Source organism: Macrobrachium nipponense, chromosome 24 (genome assembly GCF_015104395.2).
Source record: "Macrobrachium nipponense isolate FS-2020 chromosome 24, ASM1510439v2, whole genome shotgun sequence".
Classification (NCBI taxonomy): Eukaryota; Metazoa; Arthropoda; class Malacostraca; order Decapoda; family Palaemonidae; genus Macrobrachium; species Macrobrachium nipponense.
In genome coordinates, this window is record NC_061091.1 from 62433702 (window position 1) to 62458789 (window position 25088).

Below are 25088 nucleotides of genomic sequence, written 5' to 3' on the forward strand. Positions count from 1 at the left end.
ACAGAATACAGCAACAAAGGTTCTCTCTAACCTGTCCTTCTTGGACACTAAACCTGAGGGTCTCAGATCCTTTAGACTCATTTCTATTCTGGAAATGTCTAGCCAAAGAGCTCCTGGAGAAGTTGACATCAACATCAACCAAGACTGACATCTTCATACTTGACACTGCAATAGCTTCTTTCAAGCAAACACCCCACTCGGGTACAATTTGCATGGTTCTTTACTTCTACCACAGATACTGTTTACACCAGACAAAGTTCATCCTTTCTGCAGAGATAAAGACATCAGCTGGACTTTCAAACAGACAAGACAACCCAACTACTAACAGAGCCAACATTAACATGCTAAAAACCATGCTGTCTTGCTACTAGTTGACACCTTCAAGTTGACAGAGAACTTTATATGCACCATATCAACGCCGAATGGTACACAGCATAATGTGATAGCAGATAAAAGCCTCTTCTCTGTTAAAGCGCTGTCTGAATTCAGCAATTTGCTGGGCTCTCTAGCACCTGTCACAGGCAGGTCTCTGCCACAAACCTGTCCCACAGCCTAATGATTAACTGCTCAGCACAACCAGAACCATTAACCTGCCAGCTGTAAATAATGTTGAATTCCTACAACAATCTGGATGCTTTTGCATACCCCATTTTTGGCCTCACCAGATGAACTCTGGTCAAGCTATGAACCTCCAATACATAAGGCTGTCCATGGCTGTGCCTTTAACCACAAGCGGAGTGATTTCTGGACCATCTGATGCTCTCAGACAAGCCCAGAGATCTCCTATTCTGATGGAGCTTCTCAACAACCACCTCAATGTGCTTTAGCTTCCCAGCTGAGCCTAACCACATAGAACTCAGACAATTTATAAATCAGCAACCACATCTATAACAGACTACTCTATCAGCAGTCTTTTTAATACTAAGTGTACTGTTAAATAAGTCAATAATCCCACTGACCATGTCAAGAGAATATGACAAGGTTAGAGCAGTCTTTTGTTTGGAATTTCAAACATGACGCTGAAGCAGATACCATGTAGTGTTCATCTCATTCTCAAGCTTAAACTTCAAGCCCCGTACATGTGGTGCAAATATTCTTTTTTGGGGATCGGTATTCTTTGTGGGAGGTGTGAAGTTTTTCATCCACATAACCATTAATCCTCCTAACCACTGCATTTTCATGGAGATATGTACAGGTTCCTTGAAACAACTATACCTTACCAATAAAACAAATTTGTTTCACGATCTATGGTTTTCTCAAACTCCTTTGCCCCTTGGCATTATCTGCACCAAAGTCTCTGGCTCAGACAGCTCATCAGTGCTCTCATGGAACCATCAAACACAAACATCCTTGTAAAACTGGTACTAGATCTGTAACATGAACTGCAGTCCAGGACAGTTACCGCAACTTTGGCCTCAACATCTGCATTACTATGCTGGAATTCTGCTAAGCAACTTGATCAGATCAAATATAATCTCTAACTGACCAAGTGTAAAATAGTTTAGTTTAGGTTAGAAATTATATAGGACTACTGGGGGAGATATCGAATGATTGAGAGTACTACAGCATAAGGCCAGACCCCTAAATGCTTCCGAGTAGTTTACAGGTCACTGTGTAAATAAAAAATATGGGAATGATGATACATAGCTTGCAAACTGTAAAACTAGTTTTTTTTTCATTTAACCCATATAATCATACACTGATGTTTCCAACTACAAACAGAAACAGTATGTAGGCAGATGGTTCCCACTGTGGATCCAGGAGGTACTTGTGTGAACGATTGCTCTTCTTCTGTCCGCGTAAAAACACAGCAGTCTTGCGTTATTCAAGACAGTTAACCCTTTCGCTTACCCATGAACGTGTATGAATGTCGTCCAAATTATAGTGCTTCACTTACGATGATGTATGTGAACGTCATCCAAATTTAAGTCTTTCGCTTACTGATGAAATATCAAATGCAAAAAAATTAACAAAATTCAGCGTTTTACTTTGAAAAATGTGGGATATGTGTCTTTGAACAAATAAGGGTGTAAACATGATTCCACCTACCGCTTGAGTCAGTGCCACTGCCCACAGATGTAATTATCATGAGTCATAAGCAAAAGGGTTAACAAGAGCCAATATGACTGATGGGTTGTCCCCAAAAAATAATTATGGGTTATAACCAAAGTTTTCCATAAAAAGTTTGCCTTCTGATGCTGGAAAATTCAAGAACTATAAAATCCAGACCAGTTTGCACATTTCAAAACAAGTTATCATTACTCTGGATACTTCTTATCTCATCTTGTCCATTCACGAAGAATGGGTTAATACGAAAATATTCATTTGCAATCGGTTGGCAAAAGAAGCTACAGATCCAACAACCTGCCAAGTTATCATGTTCATTTCCCTTCAATGCAAAAGTAGTCATTCAATCAATTCAGAATGTCAACAATTCACAAGTTGCACATCCCTTGTAACACACCACAGAACATTCAATGAAGAGCTGAATTTTAAATACAGATCAATTCTTCTTTACTTGTACATCATTTTAACCCAAACCTTAAAGGACTAATAAATACCACAATGCTAAAGGGTGGTGGTATTTGAAATGCCATTGAATCTCATTCCCATGGACATTTTTTCCTCTAAAATGTATGCCAATGACACTTAAACTAATTCCAAGCTCTAAACACTAGTCTACCTGAGAAGGTCCAAAGCAATGCAAGTGTTCCTTGCCAATGCTACAGTGGACATGTTGAAGGAAAGATGAGCAGACAATGAAAGGATAATTTATACTTTCACAAATCAAAATAAATCAATCCACATCTGCCTTCTCACATGGTAGTTTAACCAAATCTGCCTAAATTAATGACTTAGATTTGGTTGGCATGAGGAATTAGTTTTCAAAATGAGGTGTAAAATTGGTATTTAGCTGTCATAATATTCCATGTAAGGAACATAACTGCCAATTGATACTTCCTAGACAATTTTGGGTAAAAACCTGTTTGCTCATGCCTGAAAAAGAGTAAGGTACAATATTCATGCGTTACAATGCCAATCTCATGGCATTCCAGTTCTGACAGTCTCTACTGGTAACTTCTCAAATCTAGGATCATTCACTGTTAAATTGTGAATATTTATACACCTACTATTAGACACTCATCTTAGGTGTTACTCTTGGCAGGACAACTTCATACTTTCCATAAAATAAATTTGCCAAGGACATTAATACCTATTTAAGCATTATTTTCAATGGCATGATAAGCTTCCCACTGAAATACAGATTGGGTACCCAGAATTTGGGGGGGGGAAATGGATTGCGTGATTGCTGGAAAACCTGAAGTCGTTAGTATGCACTTTGAAGATGCTACTTTCTTCTGACTGTTTCACTACCTGGAATATCATGTCAAAATAACTATGATGAAACAGTTATAGTTTTAACAATTCCATGTAGCTCCTCGAAGTCAAGACTAAACAAGGTTAATCCTTTGAAAAGAGGGGCATGGACAGAAGACTGATAGAACAGTAAGGGAGGGAAAATTTCTTCATCTCCATGCTGCAAACTGCACCTGTCACACTGCTGCATATAGAAGCTCCTTCTCTGCTGCCAGTGGTAAAATGTGTAAATCCTACCACTGCACAGTACATAAAACTGCAGCATTCTCTACCATCTCAACACATGGTGTTGAAATGCTGAAACGCCACACAGTCAAGCAGGGGTTTACGTATGTAATTTTCTACATAACAAAAAATCTCATACAATTACCTGGATGTACATATGAGCAAACTCTTCCAACCTTGTCACAGGCACGATTTTGTTGCCAACCAGGACATATACTTGATCTGAAGTTCTTGAAGTGGAACAGGATCTCCAACGGCGAATGTGCATTGGAGCATTTGTCTTTAGCCTCACAGGAACCTGACTCTTCCAAAACTGTACACATTTCATCACTGTAAACAATATACAATTCAAATACATTAATGCTTTGGTTTTAAGAAAGTAACAATATTGCAACACAGTTATTAATATATGCTTCTGTCCCTTAACTCTTACCAACCATCCATCAGCAACAGGGTTGAAGATACTGGGCACGCGCTGGATACATGTGATGCTTGCAATCAACATGTTTTCATCTAAATTCCTTTCCGGGACAGATAATCACGTCACACTTGTAGAAAAAAATACATGACCTTTGTATGGTCATGAATTGACAACAGAAGTATGTTCCAAATTCTTGTAAAATGTTGTGATGAACACATCACTCATGGAACATGACTTACCTTTTGGAAAACAGCTCCACACACAACTTAAAAAAACTGCTTTGATCAGTACCGGCATCATTACAAACTAAATAAAAAAACCACAATGCAGTATGTTACCACAAGATAACCTAATGGAATCCTTGGAGTAACATGAGAACTGTGCCATCATAGTGCCTGTTGAAACAGAATTTGGGCTACAGAATTTTGCCCTTGCATGTCAAGAGACCCCTTTACTATTCTGTGACTAAATGACCAATATTCAACTTTGTAACTTGACTGCATTTATAATAATAAACTTTATAGTTCAGGATCCCTGCTTTACTTTTTGTCTGAATCAGCATCATTCCACACCCAATTATACACTAAGCAGTTCCTCATGATGCATATCAACTTGCAGGGTGTATATTACAGGGAAATTGAACAAGCTTAAAATACCATTGCACTTGTCTCCAATGAAGGATAATTTTTCATGAGCAATTGCAATCTTTATAGAAAATCTATAACATGAGGTTCTGTCACAATTTCCAGAACCTGTATGTCAACAGAATAATATATTCCCAGAATATATTATGCAGCCATACTCCTTAATGTAAAGATGTTAATCTTCAGCCTTACATGTCTTATGATTTTTCTTGTCACATTCTCTGATTTTTTTTTGCGATTTAGAGAATTACCACATTTAAGTGTTCAAATAATTCAATGAGTACTTTCTACTTTGAAAATAATTTCAAACAAAAAATCCATCTTGTAATGATATAGTAAATATTTGTTCTAACAAATGTTACTCATCTATTTATAACAAATAAATGAGTTACCAGTAACCAAAACATAAAAATCAGACATTTTGGGAAATCTCTCATTTAAATGTCAATACACTTCAATTAATCCCACAATAGAAATACCGTCATTCAACTGTTTTAACAATTATAATTAAAAATTGGGTGTTCATTTCTAAACCAGTACAGTATGCAATCCTACTAACAAACAGACAAGGACAGATTTAGGGTATAAGGAAAAAATAATTGTCAAGACATCTACAACAAATCCCCTTTCCTCCATTATTTCCACCAACCAAATTATGTATTTTATACAGTGGATTTAGTATTAACTGTAAACATAGCATTAAGCATTATTTCTGCTGGTTCCATATGCTACTTTATGAAGGAAAAAGGCACCCCACCAGCAAGCACTTTCTGCTATCAAATGAATAACATCCATGAAATGGATGAGAGGGCATATGGCTTTACTTAGTGAAAAAGGACTGGAACTGCACTGATGATGTACATGACAACTAGTTATACCCAAGGAAGAGATGTACAATGATCAGCTAGTGATATCACTGGACTACCTTGACTAAAGGAGTATAAAGCACTGTCTAGTTGACTGTATCAACCCTTAAAGAATGCGTTCAGGGACAGCTTACACATTACCTGTAACAATGATTTCTAGTTATTCTCCATATCTGTTATGTGGGATCATGTGTAATTATTAAGTTGCAGGAGGGTATGCAGGTTAAATACCTTCTAAACTGGCTGACATAAGAATTCAACTTTGACCTTCACCAGTTTCAAAGAATTGACTGGAATGTGAACTTTTCACATTTACAGACACTTGTGTAGACAATAGAGCATGGATAATCCAAGTTTCACTATCAAAAACATTTATAATTACCAAAATGAATTTTGGCTGGTTGGTAGGAACTATTACTCTATGGGTATTCAATTTCTATTGGAGTAAGATTTACTGCACACAATGGTGTACAAATGTTTTTGGTTAAAGGCTTATGTTAAAGGCTTATTGTCCTACTTTTCAAGAGAATAATAGCAAGTTTTGTAAATTAAAAAGTTCACAGGTTCACTGAAGTTATAGAAGGCTACAACTGTATTCCTGCATGGAGGGTATATTACTCATTCAAAATGTTACAGGTTTATTACATCAGCAGCAGATGCATAATAGTCCTTTCCATTGTAATATATCTAAAGGTGATTCCATAGAAACAACCTTTATGTCTACCCGACAATAGAATGGACGAATTAAACCTTGATGGTTAACATTTTTATGCTAATAAGAGGAATGGCATGTTATTAAAAGATACATGCTTCTGAGGGGTTCAGTCAGGTCAGTGTACGACTTCATTTAGTTCACTTTTCAAGTGAAAAAAACCCTACTTAATGAACAGGCAATTCACCTTATGTTCATGACCATGTCAAATTCAGCAGTTATTAGAAATAAATAACTATGTTATAGTCGAGCTAAAATGACTACAAAAAAAAAGACTGTCATTTCCTGTGTTGCCAAACTTTTTCCTGAACTATAATCTGACTACAGTTAATCTGCGTCCCTCAATTCAGGGTTTTTTAATCCACTCATAAAATCCCACTTATCCCTCCCACAGGCTTTCCAGAAGAATGATTTGCAATATTTGGGGAGTAACTTTTTTTTATTGAGCTGCATAATTTTCATTGGTAAGTCTGACCTAGATATTAGGCATTTGTATAATTCATTTGAATGATTAAAAACTAAATCATTCTTATCCTACCAGGCAGTCACACCTCTTTAATGTCTGATTTCCAATCATTTACAGCAATTTTTTTATTTCTAACTATAAATACATCTTTACTAGTAATCAAATCTCAGTATTGGCTCATTTTCTGTTTTCAGTGTCAGAAATGTAGAAAAATAGTGTCAAAGTGTTTACCCTTTTTGATCTGGTATAAGGAAAATATGGCAACATTTCAGCTACATCTACATGCCATCGCAACTTATGCCAAGGGTTTATGAATCAAATCTGGGATAAGCGGCAACATCAGCAATGTCCTACCTGTTTGTAGTCATTCTGGTTTGACTATAGTAGAGTTTATGATTCATTCGTGCCAATAAAATCAAATTAACACTTTTTGAACCATGATTGACAGAAATGAAGTATAACTCCAATTTCAGGAGTGTAGTAGCTTCCTTCTACCTTACAAGAACAGCTGTTCAACACCACCTCTTCTTCACTGAGCCAAGTCTCCATGACACTGGTAATCAAAAACTTGACATCCTTTTAAATTCTTAATTAACACCAGTAATTGAGAACACCATTCATGACACAATCTTACAACCAGTCAAAGTCAAATTTCCTGATTGCTAGCATAATTATTCTATACCTTTCACACTGGGGTAGCCTTGTCAGCCAACAGAGAAAAAACAGACATTTCGAACGTAAATGCTATTCATTCATATAGAATAATACCACAGATGCCACTTGACTTGAAATTCAATCTTCCAAGAATATGATGTTCATCTGAAATTAACTGGAGGAAATGGAAAATAAATAAGATATCAGTTAAAACAAAAAATAAAGACAAATTAATAAATAATTTGATAAAAGCACACTAATGATGATGCCTCCCTCACCAAGAAACAACATACAGGCAGTCCCTGGTTATCGGCGGGGGTTCATTCTGACGGCTTAAAGTTATTGCCGATAACCAAAAATTGGCCACTTTCAGCAAATATGGCGCAGATAACCGGAAATTGGTGCATTTTGACGCTATGCGTGCCATAAAACTGAATCGCAGATTACTGGGGTCTACTTGTATTGTATTACAATGCTGCATCTTGCAGCCAGTTCAGAGATGAAGTCACAGGCCATGAAGAGGATAACTGCCAGTGGTATGACACCTATGAATCCTGATGAGAGTATTCCTTTGCATGTATACTGCTGCCCAAAACTTAGTCAGTATCCTTGTTTACAAAGTGACATGGCTTCCTGTAAAGAGATGCAAGTCAACCAATGTACTATACAAATTCAAAATGTACTGAAGGGACGTGTCAGGCCATCAGCAATTTCCACATAGGTCACACCACCACTACTCTGTGCAGGCGACTGCAAGCTTACCGCAACCAGAAGGCAATATTTCAACACTAAATTGATAACCAAGACTGTAAACCAACACAATAAGAATTATTAGAAAGCACAAAAGTCTTACATAAAGAAGACTAGTTCCACAGATTGCATACAGCAAAAGCTGCGAGTATAAATCAACACAGCCTGCATTATAGATACAGAGGAGCCCAGACTTCAGCCTCCATTCTTCAAGGAACCACAGGACACCCGTGAGAATCTGAAGGAAGACAACTGACAGGACACCAACGGACATGAATACCAGCAACAAAGCAAATCAAGATTATTCTCCAGAGGTGGGAATCATGCCCTTGCCCACACCATCTGCTGAAAGTCACATAATAGGTAGCATATGCTGACATTTTCATTAGATGGTCCTCACAACTAAGTGTGCATCAAAATTAAACAAAGGATAGCTAAAGCTTCAGACTCAACAGTTCCATCCACTAGAAAGGGAATGTAATGGAATTTTAAATTTAGGCCTAAGTCTTAGCACTGGGACCCATGAAGTTATTCATTAATGAAAGAAAATTGGGAAAAATATAAATTTTTCTAATAAAATCTATTATTTGGATACTTACCTACGGATAAAGATGGCTTACTATATCCCCGTGCCAATAGGTTACTCAGCATTCAGACAAGATTGAATGGCTGTCTGGATGACTGTCTAGTACACCTGTTCTCCACCAGGTGTGTCGAATGTAAGTTGTGGGGAGGCTGAGTGGGATCTACTTTAAAAGTAGGTAAGTAACCAAAACAAATAAATTTTATTATGAAAATTTATATTATTTGGGATGAATCTTATCTACTATTAGATAGTTGACTCACACATCGAGATAGTATGGTGGGTAGTACAGCTAGACAAAACCTGATCAGCCAATCGAACTAAAGGTTTCCTGCATGAAACCCAAACCTTTCTTACCTGATCTGGAATCATTTCTGGATCTTACTGCCACCAGAAGTTGGATTCCACTTAGGGATCAAGGCTCACATGTGTGCAGTGAAGAGCAGCAATGCAGAGAAAAACTGCTTCAATACAGCCAGAATGAAACTGAAGCAACATGAGGGACCCATGTGCCTGGGTCCAAATGCCCTATAAAACAAGTCACTAAAAATAAATACCTTTATGATACAGCAAGAGTCTCACATTTTGAATATTTACCTTCAATAAAGGTAAAAGGTATGGAGCTACTTCTCAAGTACTAGCCTAAACGAATAAGTCACAGAGAAACTTTTGTTCTTTGCCTAAGACATTCTACATTTCTAAAACCAAAAGACAAAAAAGGCTAACTTTGCCTCCTCCAGTCTTTACCTTTGACAAAAATGTAAAGATACACTTAGGTTTCTACAATCACAAAACAAAAGGATTATATTGTCCTCTTCTAGGCTTAACCCTTGACAAATACATCTAGGTGATCTAAATAAGTTTTAACAGTTTCCTCTTCTTCCCCAACAAAAAGGTTAAACTGAAATTCTTACAGTTCTCTGAAAAAACTTAGCCTAGCCTTTACATAATTCTCAGTTGTAAGGCAATAACATAAAATAGCATTCCCTCTACAACAGCCTACAGCGTAAGGGGTGCGCCGACTGCCGAATTTTGAGAAATTATCGAATATTAGTTATCAACAGTTTTCAAATGTTTCACGTCTAAGAAACATATCCTGAAGTGATAATTGTTTGTATGATGTGTTTACATTGCATGGAACCAGTGGTTATTCAAGCACGGGACCAACAGCTTTACGTGACTTCCAAACCACGTCGAGAGTGAACTTCCATCACCAGAAATACACCTCTCTAATTGATTTTTTGACAATTATGTTCACTATTTGCATGGACTTGCAAAATATGTCTGCATGAATCATTCTGGAAAGGTCAAAGTAAGTTATGCTCAGTTTTGGACTGTTATATGTGTACATAAGCACACCATGAAATGTTACTGCTAAAATCAAATGTTTAGTTTGGTTTATTGACAATTTTGTTCATTGCTCACTGGTACAGTAAACAATACATTGTTAAAAAACCATAGTCTGTATGAATGATCTTAGATAGGATCAGATTGTAGTTATATACTTTTTTGAAGGGCTTGATAAGCGAAAATTGCCGAACTCTGGTTAATGGTGTCTCCATTAGATATACAGGCAGCTCCCAGTTAATGGCAGGGGTTACGTTCCTGGCGGACCGACGCATCGAAATTCAAAAGTAGAGATATCTCTTTTTTTTTATCATATCTTCTAGTTAAATCAGCTAAAAAAGCAAATGAGCATGATAAAAGTATTGTTAGTACTATTATAATTGTTGCTTAAATGCTACAGCCATAAACAACTGAACGATAAGTTGTTTTGCTACAACCAAACCGAATATGATAATATTTTGCTTGCATTTCAGCCATCGTAGAACAGGACTTAATTATTATTGCATTATACCTTTATTTGGTATGGAGAAAATATTGGCAAGGAAATATATGAAGTATTACTAAATTTAAGCTACAGTTGTAGCTGAAACTGAGAAAACAAAATGTTCATACTACTAATGACTTCAAATTTTTGTGCATCAACAACATGGATGCAACTCTACTGCAAATAAGTGGAGAAAATTGTTTTAATTAAAAATACTGGCCATGAAAGAACACATTTTAATAGTTTTTACGCCAATAACATAAATATCCAAATATCGTATTAAGAAATAGAATGAAAATAAAGAATATTATAGTTTTTTTTTTTACACAAAATAACATGCTCCCAACACCATCTATTAACAAGAAAATTAACAATCGAGTTTACAAGACATACATATTTCAACTTGAAAGACATTATATAGTGAAAAATAACCTATTTACGCTAAATAGAAGCAAGAAAATCTTTCTGAATCGAGTTAAGTAGGGGTGAAATAGCCTTGCCTCTGCCCTCAGCTGATTTTTACAAACCAAAACAGATCGCTTTGTTTGTATAATACCATAAATAGTAATGTGAGTGGTTATTCAGCAACAGGACCACCGGCTTTCTGTGACCTCTGAACCACATCGAGAGCAAACTTCTATCTCCAGAAATACACATCTCTAACGACTCAATTGAATGCCCAAGAATCAAACTTGCAGCCACCGAGGTGGCACGCCAAGACCATACCGATCACGCCACTGAGGCACTTACAGTATTATTAGATATGTACAGTGAAGTAAAGCATAACTCTTTAAAAGAGCCAAGGAAAATAGGCATATTTGTTAAGTTTGTATTTTATGAGGGTCTCTCGGTGCTTTGGCAAATACCAAAATAATGTACTGATAACCAAAACACAGCGCCATCTATTAAAAACAACAACTACTACTAAGTCTAGTTCAAGTATTTAATAAGTCAATTTTCAACTTAATAACACTTCATATAAAGAAAAATAACCTTGTCACATATGATGTTTCTGGAGATTAATTTACGCTAAACAAAAGCAAAAAAATTGCTCTGAACAGTTAAATATGGCAAAATAATCTTACCTCCACCCTCATCTGATTTTTCCAAACCAAAACGTGATCGGTTTGTTTGTATAACACAAATTGCAATACAAGACTACTACAGTATTATTGGATACTGCGAAAGGATAACCTTTTTAAAAGAGCAGAGGAAAAGATGCATATTTCTTATGTTTGTATTTTATGAGCCAAAGAAACTGATAACCAGACAATAGCGCTATAAACCCTACAGAGTGTAAAACCCAGTTATGAATATATTTCACAAGTGCCGTTAAACCGAAATACGGCTAACTGATGGTGACTGTTAACTACGGCCCCCTGTGCAGGGTGTCCATAAGCCCCAGTACCATTACAAGTATTTATTCCTCAGAAACCATATAACATAAGAGTAATGAAGTTTTTTTTGTAGAATGAAGTGCTCTGAAGGTAAACTTGAGGAAATTTAAAGCATTCTACAAAAATCTGCATTATTCTATTACTATATGGTTTCTGAGTAATAAATACTTGTAATGGTACTGGAACTTCATGGACACCCTGTATATCGGCACCAATACTCTAGTATTGTCACTAGACAAGCCCCGTAAAACTGTATCAGTGATTACTGGGGGCTGCCTGTATCTTGAAATGTTACTTTATCACAAAAATAAGTACGTAATAATTTTTTCTCGCCGTTTTCTCAAAACTTCCTTTAAAAAAATTAATGCCTCAATCTCCCAATTCAATTAAATGTATACAGTTTGAAGTATAATTATATATCTACAATTAAAAGTGTAGAAAATTTTTTTTTTTGTACAACTTTTTTTGGAAAAAAAAAAAAAAAAAAAAAAATTTTTTGCATGTACTTTCAATAATAATAATAATAAAAAAAAGTTGACTGCAAAATATCTTTATTTTCCTGCCTGTATTTTTTCAGTACTATCAAATCCCTTCAATCATAAGGTAAAATGAGGCACTTCAAAATGGTGTTATGGCATCAGCATGCCCCTTACGGAGAATGCTTGCAATAAATTTCTTTTAATTGCCGAGTGCAAAATAAAAGAAGGTTCTATAGTCAATAATTCAATGGAACTCATTCCCAGGACTCAAAAGAATTTGCAGATAAAATTTAAAACTGCTTCCATTCTCTAAAGAGATTGATATGGAGTTAAAAGGGCTTCAATCTTAACTGATGTTAATAACTTAAGGTGCTGATCACCAGCCAGATCTAATAGCAAATGATGCAATACAGCAGAAAGTACTTGGTGAAAAGGTCTTACTATATCTACGAAAACAGAAACTTTGATATCTACAAAGTGTCAAGTGGTGTATATTCTTCTAGAGCAGCTACTGGAGCAATATGGAAACCACTGCTTCTGACACAAGGCCATGGTTGTTTTTTCATTTGATTAAGGATAGAACCAATGATACCTTTAAAAATTGCCTAATTGGAAGGAGACATTCAATCATCTCCAAGCGGTTAACTGTGCGATGCTGAATTTCGTGGAAGTGCATGGAATTCTGTACAGCCAGTCAATTTCCCCTTAATGGAAAAATAAGAGATCTACTGAGAGAGCTGGAAAGTCAGAAAATTATTTGCTCTATGGGTACTAAGGCTCTACAAGTCATTGGGGAATTCTTGAACTTGAAATTTGTTCAAAAATTCCTTACAGTAGATAGAGGGACAAGGCCTCCGAGTCCGAATCAGGCCAAACTTAAAGAAACACATCCACTGCTTAAGCCTGAAAGCCCTCCTGTTACTCTGCATGCTAATAAGTCCACACTTGAGTGCTCCTGTAATCCCACAGCAACTGTTGAACTTGTAGATGTAATTGTTTTCATTATTTAATGTTATTTAATTTACACAAAAGATTGAGAACTTATAAATCACATAAAAAATTAAACTAACACTTTTGCTGGGTTTCTCCAAGATTTGAAAATGTTGCATTTGGGTGCATGTGAAATACTCGCATTATTATAATTAGCTAGGTTCCAATGAAAAGTTTGTGCTATAGTGAATTCGCACAACTTGCATCGCATAAGATTCTGGTATTACTGTAAATCCAGAAGATAATCCTTTGCCAGACTTACAGGGAGCTTTGTGCTCTAATTGGAGGAGAAAGTTTGGATTCTCTTTCTCCAAATACTTTCAGGGTTCCATAATACTTGAAAACAACTGATATCTCTTCTCCCTGTGGTCTCTTTCCTCAACTAAATGAGGATACAACAAAGCACAATGCTCCAGTAAATGCTAATCAAACCGATGGAGACCCTCCAACTCAAACTCTTCTTCTGTCAGAGGGCAACAGGAGGTGATAGCTGCTGAGTACCTGAATTGTACCCGTGACTCGATGAGAGAGAGAGAGAGAGAGGGAGGGTTGTTACAATGGCACTCCCACTTGTTCAAAATAGAATTGACAGACTTGAGAGCATTCCCTCCCGTAAGAGATATCCTTAGAAAACTATGTAGCTACAATACTATCTAGCTTGGAAAACAGATACTGTAAACATGGTCGAATCGGTAACAGAAAGTAATCTTTAAGAAGTAAGAGATTCACCAATAGCCAAAGTAGCAGCATGTAAAGATTAAATAAATGCATTTAAATGGACAGAGTAATAGAGTAGCAGACAAGGATTTAGAATGAGCACAAGACAAAGAGACTGGTTAAACTATCGACTAAGTAAAACTAGCTACTGAGACATTAGTGATAAAACTGTCTATACATATATACTTAGTCTTATCAGTGCGAACAACCTCACACTAGGTGCCTAATGTGGCATGATGAGGGATCAGTGCTGAAAATTCAGTTATAAAACAGGATTGCCAATAACCAGGGACTGCCTATATACAACTCTAGCATGAAAAACAGAGAAGCAGGTGACAGAGGGCACAGAACCATATCGCCCAAAGAATTGACCTGCTTTCCTGGCGGCATACTCTCCCAACAGCTGCAGGGAAGTCTTAGGCTTGGGCTACCAACGGGCAAGGGCACCACCGCTTTGCCTCTTATAAGGGAACGTGAAAATGATCACGCACTAGAGGGGACCAGGATTGGTTAACCAATTCAGACAAACATTGTACTTTCTAAAATAAAACTTTAAGTTCTGTTCTGAATTTTTCATAAGTTTTTCCTAAACCGAATGGGGAGCAGAGGGAAAAGGTAAAGAGGAAGTCTCAGTACTAACTAAAGCATTAGCAAAGGAAAAGCCTAGACTGAGGAAGAATAATACAATCGAAGGACCTGGGGAAGGGGGAGAAATGACAGGTTAGTAACCTGACCTAGCTGGTCACTTTCACAAACTATCTGCTTCCCTTCTCTTCCTATACTAAAGAAGTTGAGCAGTCTCTCCTTCAAAAATCCCTACTTCCTTGCATCTATTCTCAAGATCACACTTTATACCATCAGCTGGCACAACCTGTGTCTCTCCTTAAAAATCAACATCTTGCTAACACGGTAATCATTCCTACAGAACCTGATGTTCTTAGCCTTGATTCCACAATATGCATCCTGGGATAAATAAATGTATACTAGTACCATGATAGCAGCAAATACCCATGAAATAACAAGTAACTATATCCAATGGTGATGAGAATTCTGACATGCTAAAACATTCAAACCACACCTGGTGGAGAACAGGCATACTAGACATTCATCCGGGTAGCCATTTGATCTTTTTTTTAAATGCAGACTCGACTATGGGCACGGAGTTATAAGCTATCTTCAACAGTAGGTAAGATTGATCCCAAGTAAAAAGGTTTTGAAGACGTAACAGGAGGAATAACTCGCACCTGAACGGAAGAATGGTGAAAATCTGTACACAAACTGCTCTGCTAGTCAGTCAACTACACACCATTCACTAATCCACTCCATGTTACAACTGAGACTAAGGCCAACTTCATTTGAGTAGCCAAGAACCAGAAGTGCTAAGCGCCACCACCACCAAAACCAAGATTTACACAGAAAACGTTCCATCATAGGCATACAATTTTTTCTCAGTTTGGATTTGGCACTTTCTGGCCTTACAATTAGGTCGAAAACCCCTCAGAACTCAATGCAAGTTTCGCCTGAAAAATTTGTAGCGCACGGCAGCTAAATTCTCAGAACCAGAAGGTGTCATCTTGAATCGCGTCCAGATTGCCTGGGAAAACCGTAGCCAATCACAATGCTTCGTCAATGAGTGAGTAGGCATCTCAGCCAGTCACAGCGCAATATGCACTCTCGAGCCAATCAGCATGCACAAAGCATAGCGTCTCGGGATGCTGCAGAATGTAAACAAAACTTACGGAGTACAGCTGGTTCAAGTCTTCTGTGCCCAACATTCGTGTTTCACCTCGCCCGACACCTGAGAAGAGATGTCACGTAGTAATTCACAATCTGCGCTCATCAGTGACGCTAGATGCCATAGTGGAGAGAGTCAAGTTTCTCTCTAGCTCTGACCCACTCATATCTCACTAACTCCCATGCAGGATTAAACAAAGTGGCTTACAGGATTACCTGCCTATTTCAACACCTCGATGTACTTAAAGGCGAGAATTTCAGTCCTAATATATTAGTTTCAAGATATAAATTAATCCAGGATCAACCACCACAGGGGAACTTACTGACACTCCAACCAGGGTCATTTCAACCCCCCCCAGCGAGTGACTGCCCGCCCACTCCCCCTGGCTAACCCCCCATCCACCCAAATGATCAGCGCATTCATCTCCCATTTTCGTGATTAGCCATGGATACATTAAACAATCTCTCGGAATATTTTTGGCCTCAAGCGGAACATTCCTCTCCTAAACATGTTCTGCAAAAACTTCAAAGGCATCATTGCATTGCAAGAAACGCTCCTCTGGCCACGTGACCTTGCCATCTGCGATTCAATTCATTTAGACTTCAGAATCTTCTCGACTTCATCAATGCAAGTTACAGATCAAATCATAGCCAGTCGCCCGAAAGGCGGCCTTTCTTTCCTGTGGCACGAATCGTTAGACAATAGGATAAAGGTGATGACCTACAGGAGTGACAGATTGCTGGGGCTTCAATTGACAGTAGGAAACTCTAAAACCCTAATTATTAATGTTTATATGCCATGTGAAAATAACAATAATTTTGATCATTACTGCATGATCCTTGAGGAGTTACACAGTATTATTCATGATTCTCCTGCTGATCATACTTAATCTCTGTATTGGGAAGATGTCATCTGCAGTTTTTGTCATTATTATATTTATTGCTGATATTTTAATTTTTCATTATTACTGTGATTACTATAAGTTAAAGTTTTTTTTATCCATTCAATTTTTGTATTTAGCCCTCTGGACCTGACTACTGTAACCACCTAAGGTCTCTAGTTGAAATTTAAGTTATATAATATGTGCACTAACTGTTATTACTCTCAATGCATATTTTTTTTCTCACCACTATTATTACTAGTATTATGATTACTAGCTTTTATGCTACCTCAGCTATTTTGTGGATAAGTGCCAATTATTAATTTTCTTTTTCTTTTTTATCATGCCTCATGTATCTAGATTGTGTATGTTACTGTCTGTATTTTGTATATTCAATGTATATGGCCCTGAGTTGAAATAAAGCATATTATTATTATTATTATTATTATTATTAAACATACGCTCGTGGATTTATCCTTTTTTATGTTATTTTACGGCTTTTTTGCAGTGCTTTCGTGACAATGATTAGTTTTTTTTTTTTAATACAGTATTTTGAAATATTTTTGGGTGCATTTACATTAATATTGTCGTTGGTTTTTATTATTTTTTATGTTTGTATGTATTGGTATTTTTGGGGTATTTTTCAGCATTTTTCCTTAAACTTTGATATTAATACTGATTTTCAGCTTTTTTCTATGTATTTACATGAGTTGGAACTGTTTAAGGACGTCCTTCCATTGATGATGATGTTTATTATTTTTTATGTTTGTATGTATTTTTGGTATTTTTCTGGTATTTTCCAATAAACATGGACATTAATAATGATTTTGAAATGTTTTCTGTGTATTTACATGATTGGGAACAGTTTTATGGTGTATTTCCATTGACATTGTTGTTGTTTTTTATCATTTCCTATGTTCGTCTATGTTTTTTTTATTTTTTGGCATTTTCCTAATTTTTTGGTAGATTCCTAAAAACTTACAAATCTGACACTTACACACAAAAAAAACTATGGTCTTAAGCTTTAAAGTGCAACAAACCCCATGTTAATACCTATTATAGTTACCGAGCTACAATATTTCAACTTTAATTTGCAATTACTAATTTTTTTTAACAGTGCTTAGCACCTTCTGGTTCTCGGCTACTCATTCCTCATACGTGGAGAGACTACTACACTCAGAAGTATTGCATTATCAGCATACTGAACAATCCTGTTTTCAAGGTCATCACCCACACGAATTGTATAACACAGTTAATAACAACATTCACAAAAATTTCCTGTGAACTATTTAATTTAAACTCTTATTCTATGAATGTATAAACAATGGAAACAAGAGTAGAAGATAATTAGAATGAACCAACGAGACAAGAATATCGTGTGTGAAACTAAAGTTCCTTATCAAATCTTCCATAAGAAGAAAGTAATATAGACCTAATGCAACTTCTGAGATGCTACCAGTCAGTTTCTTTTTTATTTGAGTGCAACCACCTTCACTGGTCATTTCAATGTATTAACCACAATCATTTCTGTCATACACTCAACTTCTTCCAAGCCTCTCAAACAATGACTGAACCAGCTTCAGAAGGCAAAAACCATTCCAATCCAATTCTCTCCAGAGATGAAAACCTAACTAAAGGTCAAGTCCATTTTCAAATAGTAAAGCCCAAATACAGTTGGGTCTCAGAGGCTTATTATAAGTTACATTAATAAAATCAAGCCCTATATAATATATGGAATGGGTGAAATGGTAACAATGAAAAATTAGTTGCAAATTGATACTTTCAATCGTGTAAAACTGGAAAGCTGGACGACAATGTCAATGCAATTATAAAAACAGGGCATTTTCTTTTAATGAACACCATGCCTTAGATGATAGTAGCTGTATTTCTCTCATTCTGACTGTAAGCCAAAAGGCCCTCTCCACAAGGGAGAAATGATGACAAGGTAACAATAGCCTCCTCAGGCAGATAGAACTAATACCTCTTACTTCCTATATGCCTGCATAAAAGAATCCAAAGAAGTGGTGCTTCAACTTTTGAGAGTAAATATCAGCAAGATCAGATGTTCAGAAAGCATAGCACACAGAAAATCTGCCATTTACTCTTTTTGCCAAAAACTGTAACATTAAACCTTAGCCCAACTATGGCATTGGAATTATGTAAGTACCCTTACAATTCAATAACAAAAAATGGCATTGACAGAGATGAAATTAACACACGCCTCATATTGAGATATTAATATTAACATTCACCTCATTTCTCTGAAATATGGAAAGGAATATATAATAAAAATAATTATTATTTCCCAACTAATTTCAGAACACACGTGCATAATCAACTTTCCCACTTTCAACATGACATAAAAATACACTACCATGGTGATTTTCTAATTCACTTTACTCATAGGAACTTGTAAAGACAAGATAAAAATACAATACCATGGTGATTTTCTTAATTCACTTTACTCATAGGAACTTGTAAAGACATTACTTGTACAAGTGCCTCCCATTCTAGCAAAGTTTTTTGGGTTCTAATCCAACCACTGAAGAACTTGAAAATTTGAACAAAATTTCAAGTCTTAAGAAATTGCCTTGAAGAAACTCCACTAAATGGTTTGGTTACTGCCTTAAGAAGGTTCATTAACTGGTCCTATTGATCCCTTTCCCTCTACAAAATCCAGAATCTCAATAAATACCTGTATCTATGAAGGATCAGGCACCTACGTCGATCTCCCGCATCATGGAATTTAGGACACAGATCTTTTGCTTTACATCCATCTGCATATCTGCATAAGCGTGTCTTGAATGTGTAAACATTCATCTCTGTAATTAAAACATATAATAAACTAACAATCAAAAATGTAATTGAAAAATGTGATACTGGTGAAACAGACCTTCATAAATTCAAAATTAAAAAAATGGATGAATGCATGTTAATATGCCACCCAAGAACATGGATGAATACACGTCAATATGCCACCAAAGAACATGGATAAATGCATGTCAATATGTCACCAAAGAACACTTGAAAACTCACCAGCATCTACCTCCTCTTTCAGGACATTTCCAATTTTCTTCATCAATTTTGACAATGGTCCTTCAATCTTGGCTTTTGCTTCCTTGACAGCTTTATTGGTAGGTTTTATTTCTGCAGAATTTAGAATTGGAATTAAGAACACATTTCCCATAAAAAATCTATGGACAAATTATTTTGGACATACCTAATGGATACAAATATTTTTACAACAAACTGACCAGCCACATCATCCCAAAAGCACTTCAGTATACAATGAGTTCCAGACTTTGTTTCTGTCACAAAAACGGAAGAGTAACATCTTATAGCACCAGCACCAACTTGATCCCATTCACGTAGATTTAGTGTGCAACTGCAAGATCAGTTGAGATGGATGCCACAAATTTGATTAATAGGAGGTTTGTAAGAAAAACTATACCACAACTTTACTCACAAATGTCCTCAATACCATAAGCCATAGTTATTATCATATAAGTGGGCAGTAAGTCACATTACCTCCCAGATTGCTTTCAAGATGCCTATTTAGTTTATAAACCAGAGTTTATAAACCAGAGCAACTACACCTAGGCACCAATACTTTACATATTTCCATAGCAAAATGAGAAGCAAAACAACTAGCCACTGAGTCCTAGGAGGTAAGAAAATCTGGATGACCATGTGGAGATAAAAGGGTATAAAAATGAGATAGAAAATATTCTGTGCATAACAATATTGAATAGATAAATTAAAGGCAAACGTAACGATAGTGTCTACAATAAAGGCAGTCCATGGTTATCGGCATTTGAGAAGTAAATAACCAACAGCTGATGACTACAAGAAAAGATCGTTCTCCTAGTCCATTTTCTTGGTGATCTGTCAAGACAAATGCTGCAGGTCTGATCCCATGGGGAATGGCAAAAATGACAATGATCTAGAGAAAAAGAACTCCTGTGCCTTTGGTCAAGGTTAGGTCAGATTTGAATAATGGAACTGTGAAAAGCTCTTCATTTACAGAATTCATGTATGTTTGCTTGCCCAACAAAGGACTACAGTGGTACCTCGAGATACAAAATTAATCCATTCCGAGGCGCCCTTCGTATCATGAGTTTTTCGTATCTTGGACCGCATTTTACATGTAAAATGGCTAATCCGTTCAAAGCCCTCCAAAAACACCCCAGTAAATTTCATAATAAAGCTAAATTGACCTATAAACAATGAAATACTACAACAATTAGGACCATTCAATACCTAACTTAATAACATACTGCTAATTACCTGTAAATAAAGTGTATTAGTGTACATGGTATACAAGAAATACTGTACGTATGTAAAACGTGGAAGCTTACCTTTCGAGTAAGGCTATCTCCGAAAGTGGTGACAGAGGAGGAGGACAAACGGCAGATATGTATGTATGTACGTACACTTAACTTTACGAAACAAAAAAATGTAAGGAAAACATACATAAACTAAAATTTACGAAACACATTAACAAAACTGTACCACTTAACTTTACAAAAAACTAAAATAAAAAAATATAAAATTTTTATTTTTATTTTTTTTTTTTTTTTACTTTTTTATACTTTACGTAGTTTTTTTTTTTTTTAATACAAATTTTCAACTTCATCACCACTTTCAACTTTCTGTTTTTTAGTATCACTTGGTTCTTCCTTTTTACTTACTCCTGCTAATACTAAAGGCCTCTTTAAAAAATAACTATCCAAGGAAGATTGCTTCTGCCTACTTTTCACAATGTTCCTGAAATGAATCAGGCAAACGTCATCGAACTGCGCAAGCATACGACCTGTGTGAGCCTTTTCAGAGTGTCTTTTTTCCTACAAATGATTGTAGAACATCCTTAATTTCTGCCGTTGTCATAGGGTTGTCCTCCTCCTCCTCGCCGCTGCTAAAAAACTCCTCTTGAGTGACGTTATGTTGCATGGCCTCCAACTCCTTCAGGTCATCCGTCGTAAGCTCCTCTTGGTGCTCCTCGAGAAGGTAGTTGATGTCGTCCTCGTCGACGACCAGCCCTTTGGACTTGCCGAGTGCAACAATCTCGTCAAGATCTGGTTGCAAAACAGTTTCAGGATCGTCAACAGTTTCTGAATCTGCCGACATCAGGCCAGAGTTTCCTCCACGAGGAATTCAAGGTTCGCCTTGAAACCTCCTGCCAAGCTTGGTCAATGAGTTGGATGCATATCACAACATCGAAATGCTCCTTCCAAAATTCATGCAAGGTGAGGTTTGAGGTATCGGTGATGTCGAAACATCTCTTGATAAGATGTTTCGTATACAGCTTCTTATAGTTCGAGATCACTTGCTGGTCCATGGGCTGGAGGAGAGGGGTGGAGTTGGGCGGAAGAAAAAGAATCTTGACGAAGGAATACTCCGCTAGGATATCTTCCTCGAGGCCAGGAGGGTGGGGAGGGGCGTTGTCCAACTACAGCAGACATTTCAGAGGGAGGCGTTTTTCTTCCAAGAATTTCTTCTCTGTCGGGCCGAAACACAGATTTACCCACTCGGAAGCTTCTCCTTAAGCACTTTGTGGGCCTTGAAGGCTCGAGGAGTCTCCGAATGATAGACAAGTAGGGGCTTCACCTTGCAATTCCCACTGGCGTTTGAACAAAGTGAGAGCGTAAGCCTGTCTTTCATAGGCTTATGCCCGGGTAGCTTCTTCTCTTCCTCCGTGATGTACGTCTGACGAGGCATTTTTTTTCCAAAAAAGGCCAGTCTCATCACAGTTGAAGACTTGCTGAGAGCTGTAGCCTTCCTTGGTCATCATCTCGTCGAACGTCTTTTGAAAAGCTTCGGCCGCTTTCGTGTCCGAGCTGGCAGCCTCCCCACCGAATGGATGCCAGTCCGTTTATGGAATTTCTCGAACCACCCCTGCGAAGCCTTGAACTCTGGGGTTGGCGTTGATGTCCCTTCTCTGTCGTCGTCGGCCTGGGCAATCAAATCGCCGAAAATAGCGCTGGCCTAGTGGCAGATTGCCGTCTCCGTTATTGTATCGCCAGCGATTTCTTTTTCTTTTATCTAGACAAGAAGCAGCCGTCCCATCTCATCGTGCACGTGGGTCCTCTTGCTGGACAAAATAGTGACGCCCTTGGAAGGTGTAGCTGCTTTGATGACATCCTTCTGCTTAAGGATGGTGCCTTCTGTCGACGGATATCGGCCGTAATCCTTGGCGATCACACTCAATCGCATACCAGCTTCATACTTCTTGATAATCTCCATCTTTGTCTCCAAAGAGAGCATTCTCTTCTTTCCGTGAATTTCAACTTTCTTAGGACCCATGACTACTATATACAGTTGGTCCCCGGGTTACGACGGCTCCGGCTTACGATGTTCCGAGGTTACGATGCTTTTTCTTAAATATTCATTGAAAAATCCGCCCTGGGTTACGACGTTTGTTCCGACGCTCCGAGTTAACGACGCTTTTAAAAAACGCATACTATGATAAAAATCCTTTATAGTTTAGCACAGTATATTAACAAAAATAAGTTTCTGGTTAAATTAAAACAAAAAATTTTGAGGTTACGATGATTTTTGACACTTTTTATGTTGTATTTTTCTATGTTTTTTAGTGACGCCTCATATGCGGAAATAGTTTCCGAGCGAATGAATACATACTAGCTTGCGATGTGCAAAGTTTACATATAACAGTCCAAAAGCGCAAATAATGAAAAAATCATTGCTTGCTTCCAGTAATAATAAGAAAACTAAGTTTCTGGTTAGATTACAACGCAAATTCAGAGAGAGAGAGAGAGAGAGAGAGAGAGAGAGAGAGAGAGAGAGAGAGAGAGAGAGAGAGAGAGAGAGAGAGAGAGAGAGACGCTCTGAGTTAAGGACAGAGAAGTGTTCGTTTCATTATACGGGCTCTGACTCATGCCAGTAAATGTTTTGTTGATACTAATAATATAAGCCTATTTAAAGATACGTTTACTTTAATTAGTCTATATGATACGTAAATAGTAATCAACTGTTCTTGTAGCCCTCAAGATTTGGCAAAATCGCAGTATCCAAAGAGACATATTATCCAGTACACTGGAACCTTGACATACGAATTTAATTTGTTCCGTTACCATCGTCGTATATCAAAACAGTTGTATCTCGAAGCATTTTTTCCCATTTAAAATAATGTAATATGTATTAATCCGTTCTAGCGCTATGAAACCACACCTAAACACAGCTAAATTACATAAATTATACAAAATTTATACACAAATAAACGAGTAATAACACACATAATGATAAAATAACATAGCAATGTGATAAATGATAATAAATGTTAATAAAATCAACAAAAAAGAAAGAAAGAAATTTTACTTACCACAACAAAAGATGACGTGAGGCCAGCAGGGGGAGGAGGTAGGGAAGGGTGGCAGGGAACGATTTGTTCTCTTTTTATTTACATATTTAAACTAATAATTACGTAATAAACACTAATAAAATAACATTGCTAAACTAATTTTCATTTATTTTTTTTAATCAGTTCGTAGTTTAGAAATAATGGTGATGCCTTTGGAAGGTTTTTATAGCTTCCTTCTGCTTGATGATTGTGGATATTGTTGAAAGGATTTCGACCATACTCGTTTGCCAGTTTGCCAAATCGACGATACGAACGCCACAGAGAGAGAGTGAGAACACGAGACCGATGAGAGAGACAGAGCAGATTCACATCTAATCGGAGAGAGAGACGAGAGAGAGAGAGAGAGAGAGAGAGAGAGAGAGAGAGAGAGAGAGGCGTCTTGGCATCAATGGTCTCGGGGATTGACGTAACGTTTCCTCTGACTCATGCCAGGAAATGTATTATTGATACTAATATATAAGCCTATTTAAAGATACGTTTACTTTAATTAGTCTATATGATACGTAAATAATCAACTGTTCTTGTAGCCCTCAAGATTTGGCAAAATCACTCCAGGTTGTACATAAAACTTCAAGAATGTAGTGTCACCAGAGGATTACAATAGTTTTTACCTTCAAGAACCAGCATTTTTTTATGAAAAAAACTCCAGGTTGTACATAACACTACAGGAAACATGTAGTGTAACCAAAGGATTACAAGTAAGGTTTTTATAACTTTTTATTAGTTTAAGACGTATTTCCAAACGTCGTTCCGGCTTATGACGATTTTCGGGTTACGACGCATCTCAAGAACGGAACCCCCGTCGTAACCCGGGGACTGCCTGTACTGGACGTAATTTACATATAACTGGAGTAAAGTTCTCACACAACATGATAAAGTACGTATACTGCAACGAAATCACTAACGAATTTACGTTAATAAACGAAATCGTTAGAACGAACGAATACCGCGTGCGTACGATGACGATGCTGGGACGAGTGGC

At 37.0% G+C, this 25088-nt stretch overlaps 1 protein-coding gene across 1 annotated transcript in view; it reads right to left on the minus strand.

Annotated features, from left to right (window-relative positions):
* LOC135205676 (uncharacterized) overlaps nt 1-25088 on the minus strand; it is a 141733-nt gene that overhangs the window by 28891 nt on the left and 87754 nt on the right. The window contains exons 10-12 of the mRNA XM_064236582.1: nt 19765-19875; nt 19424-19550; nt 3749-3933 (exon numbers count right to left, since the gene is read on the minus strand). Of these exons, the coding sequence (XP_064092652.1) occupies nt 3749-3933; nt 19424-19550; nt 19765-19875 (423 nt within the window). The remainder of the gene's footprint in view (nt 1-3748; nt 3934-19423; nt 19551-19764; nt 19876-25088) is intronic.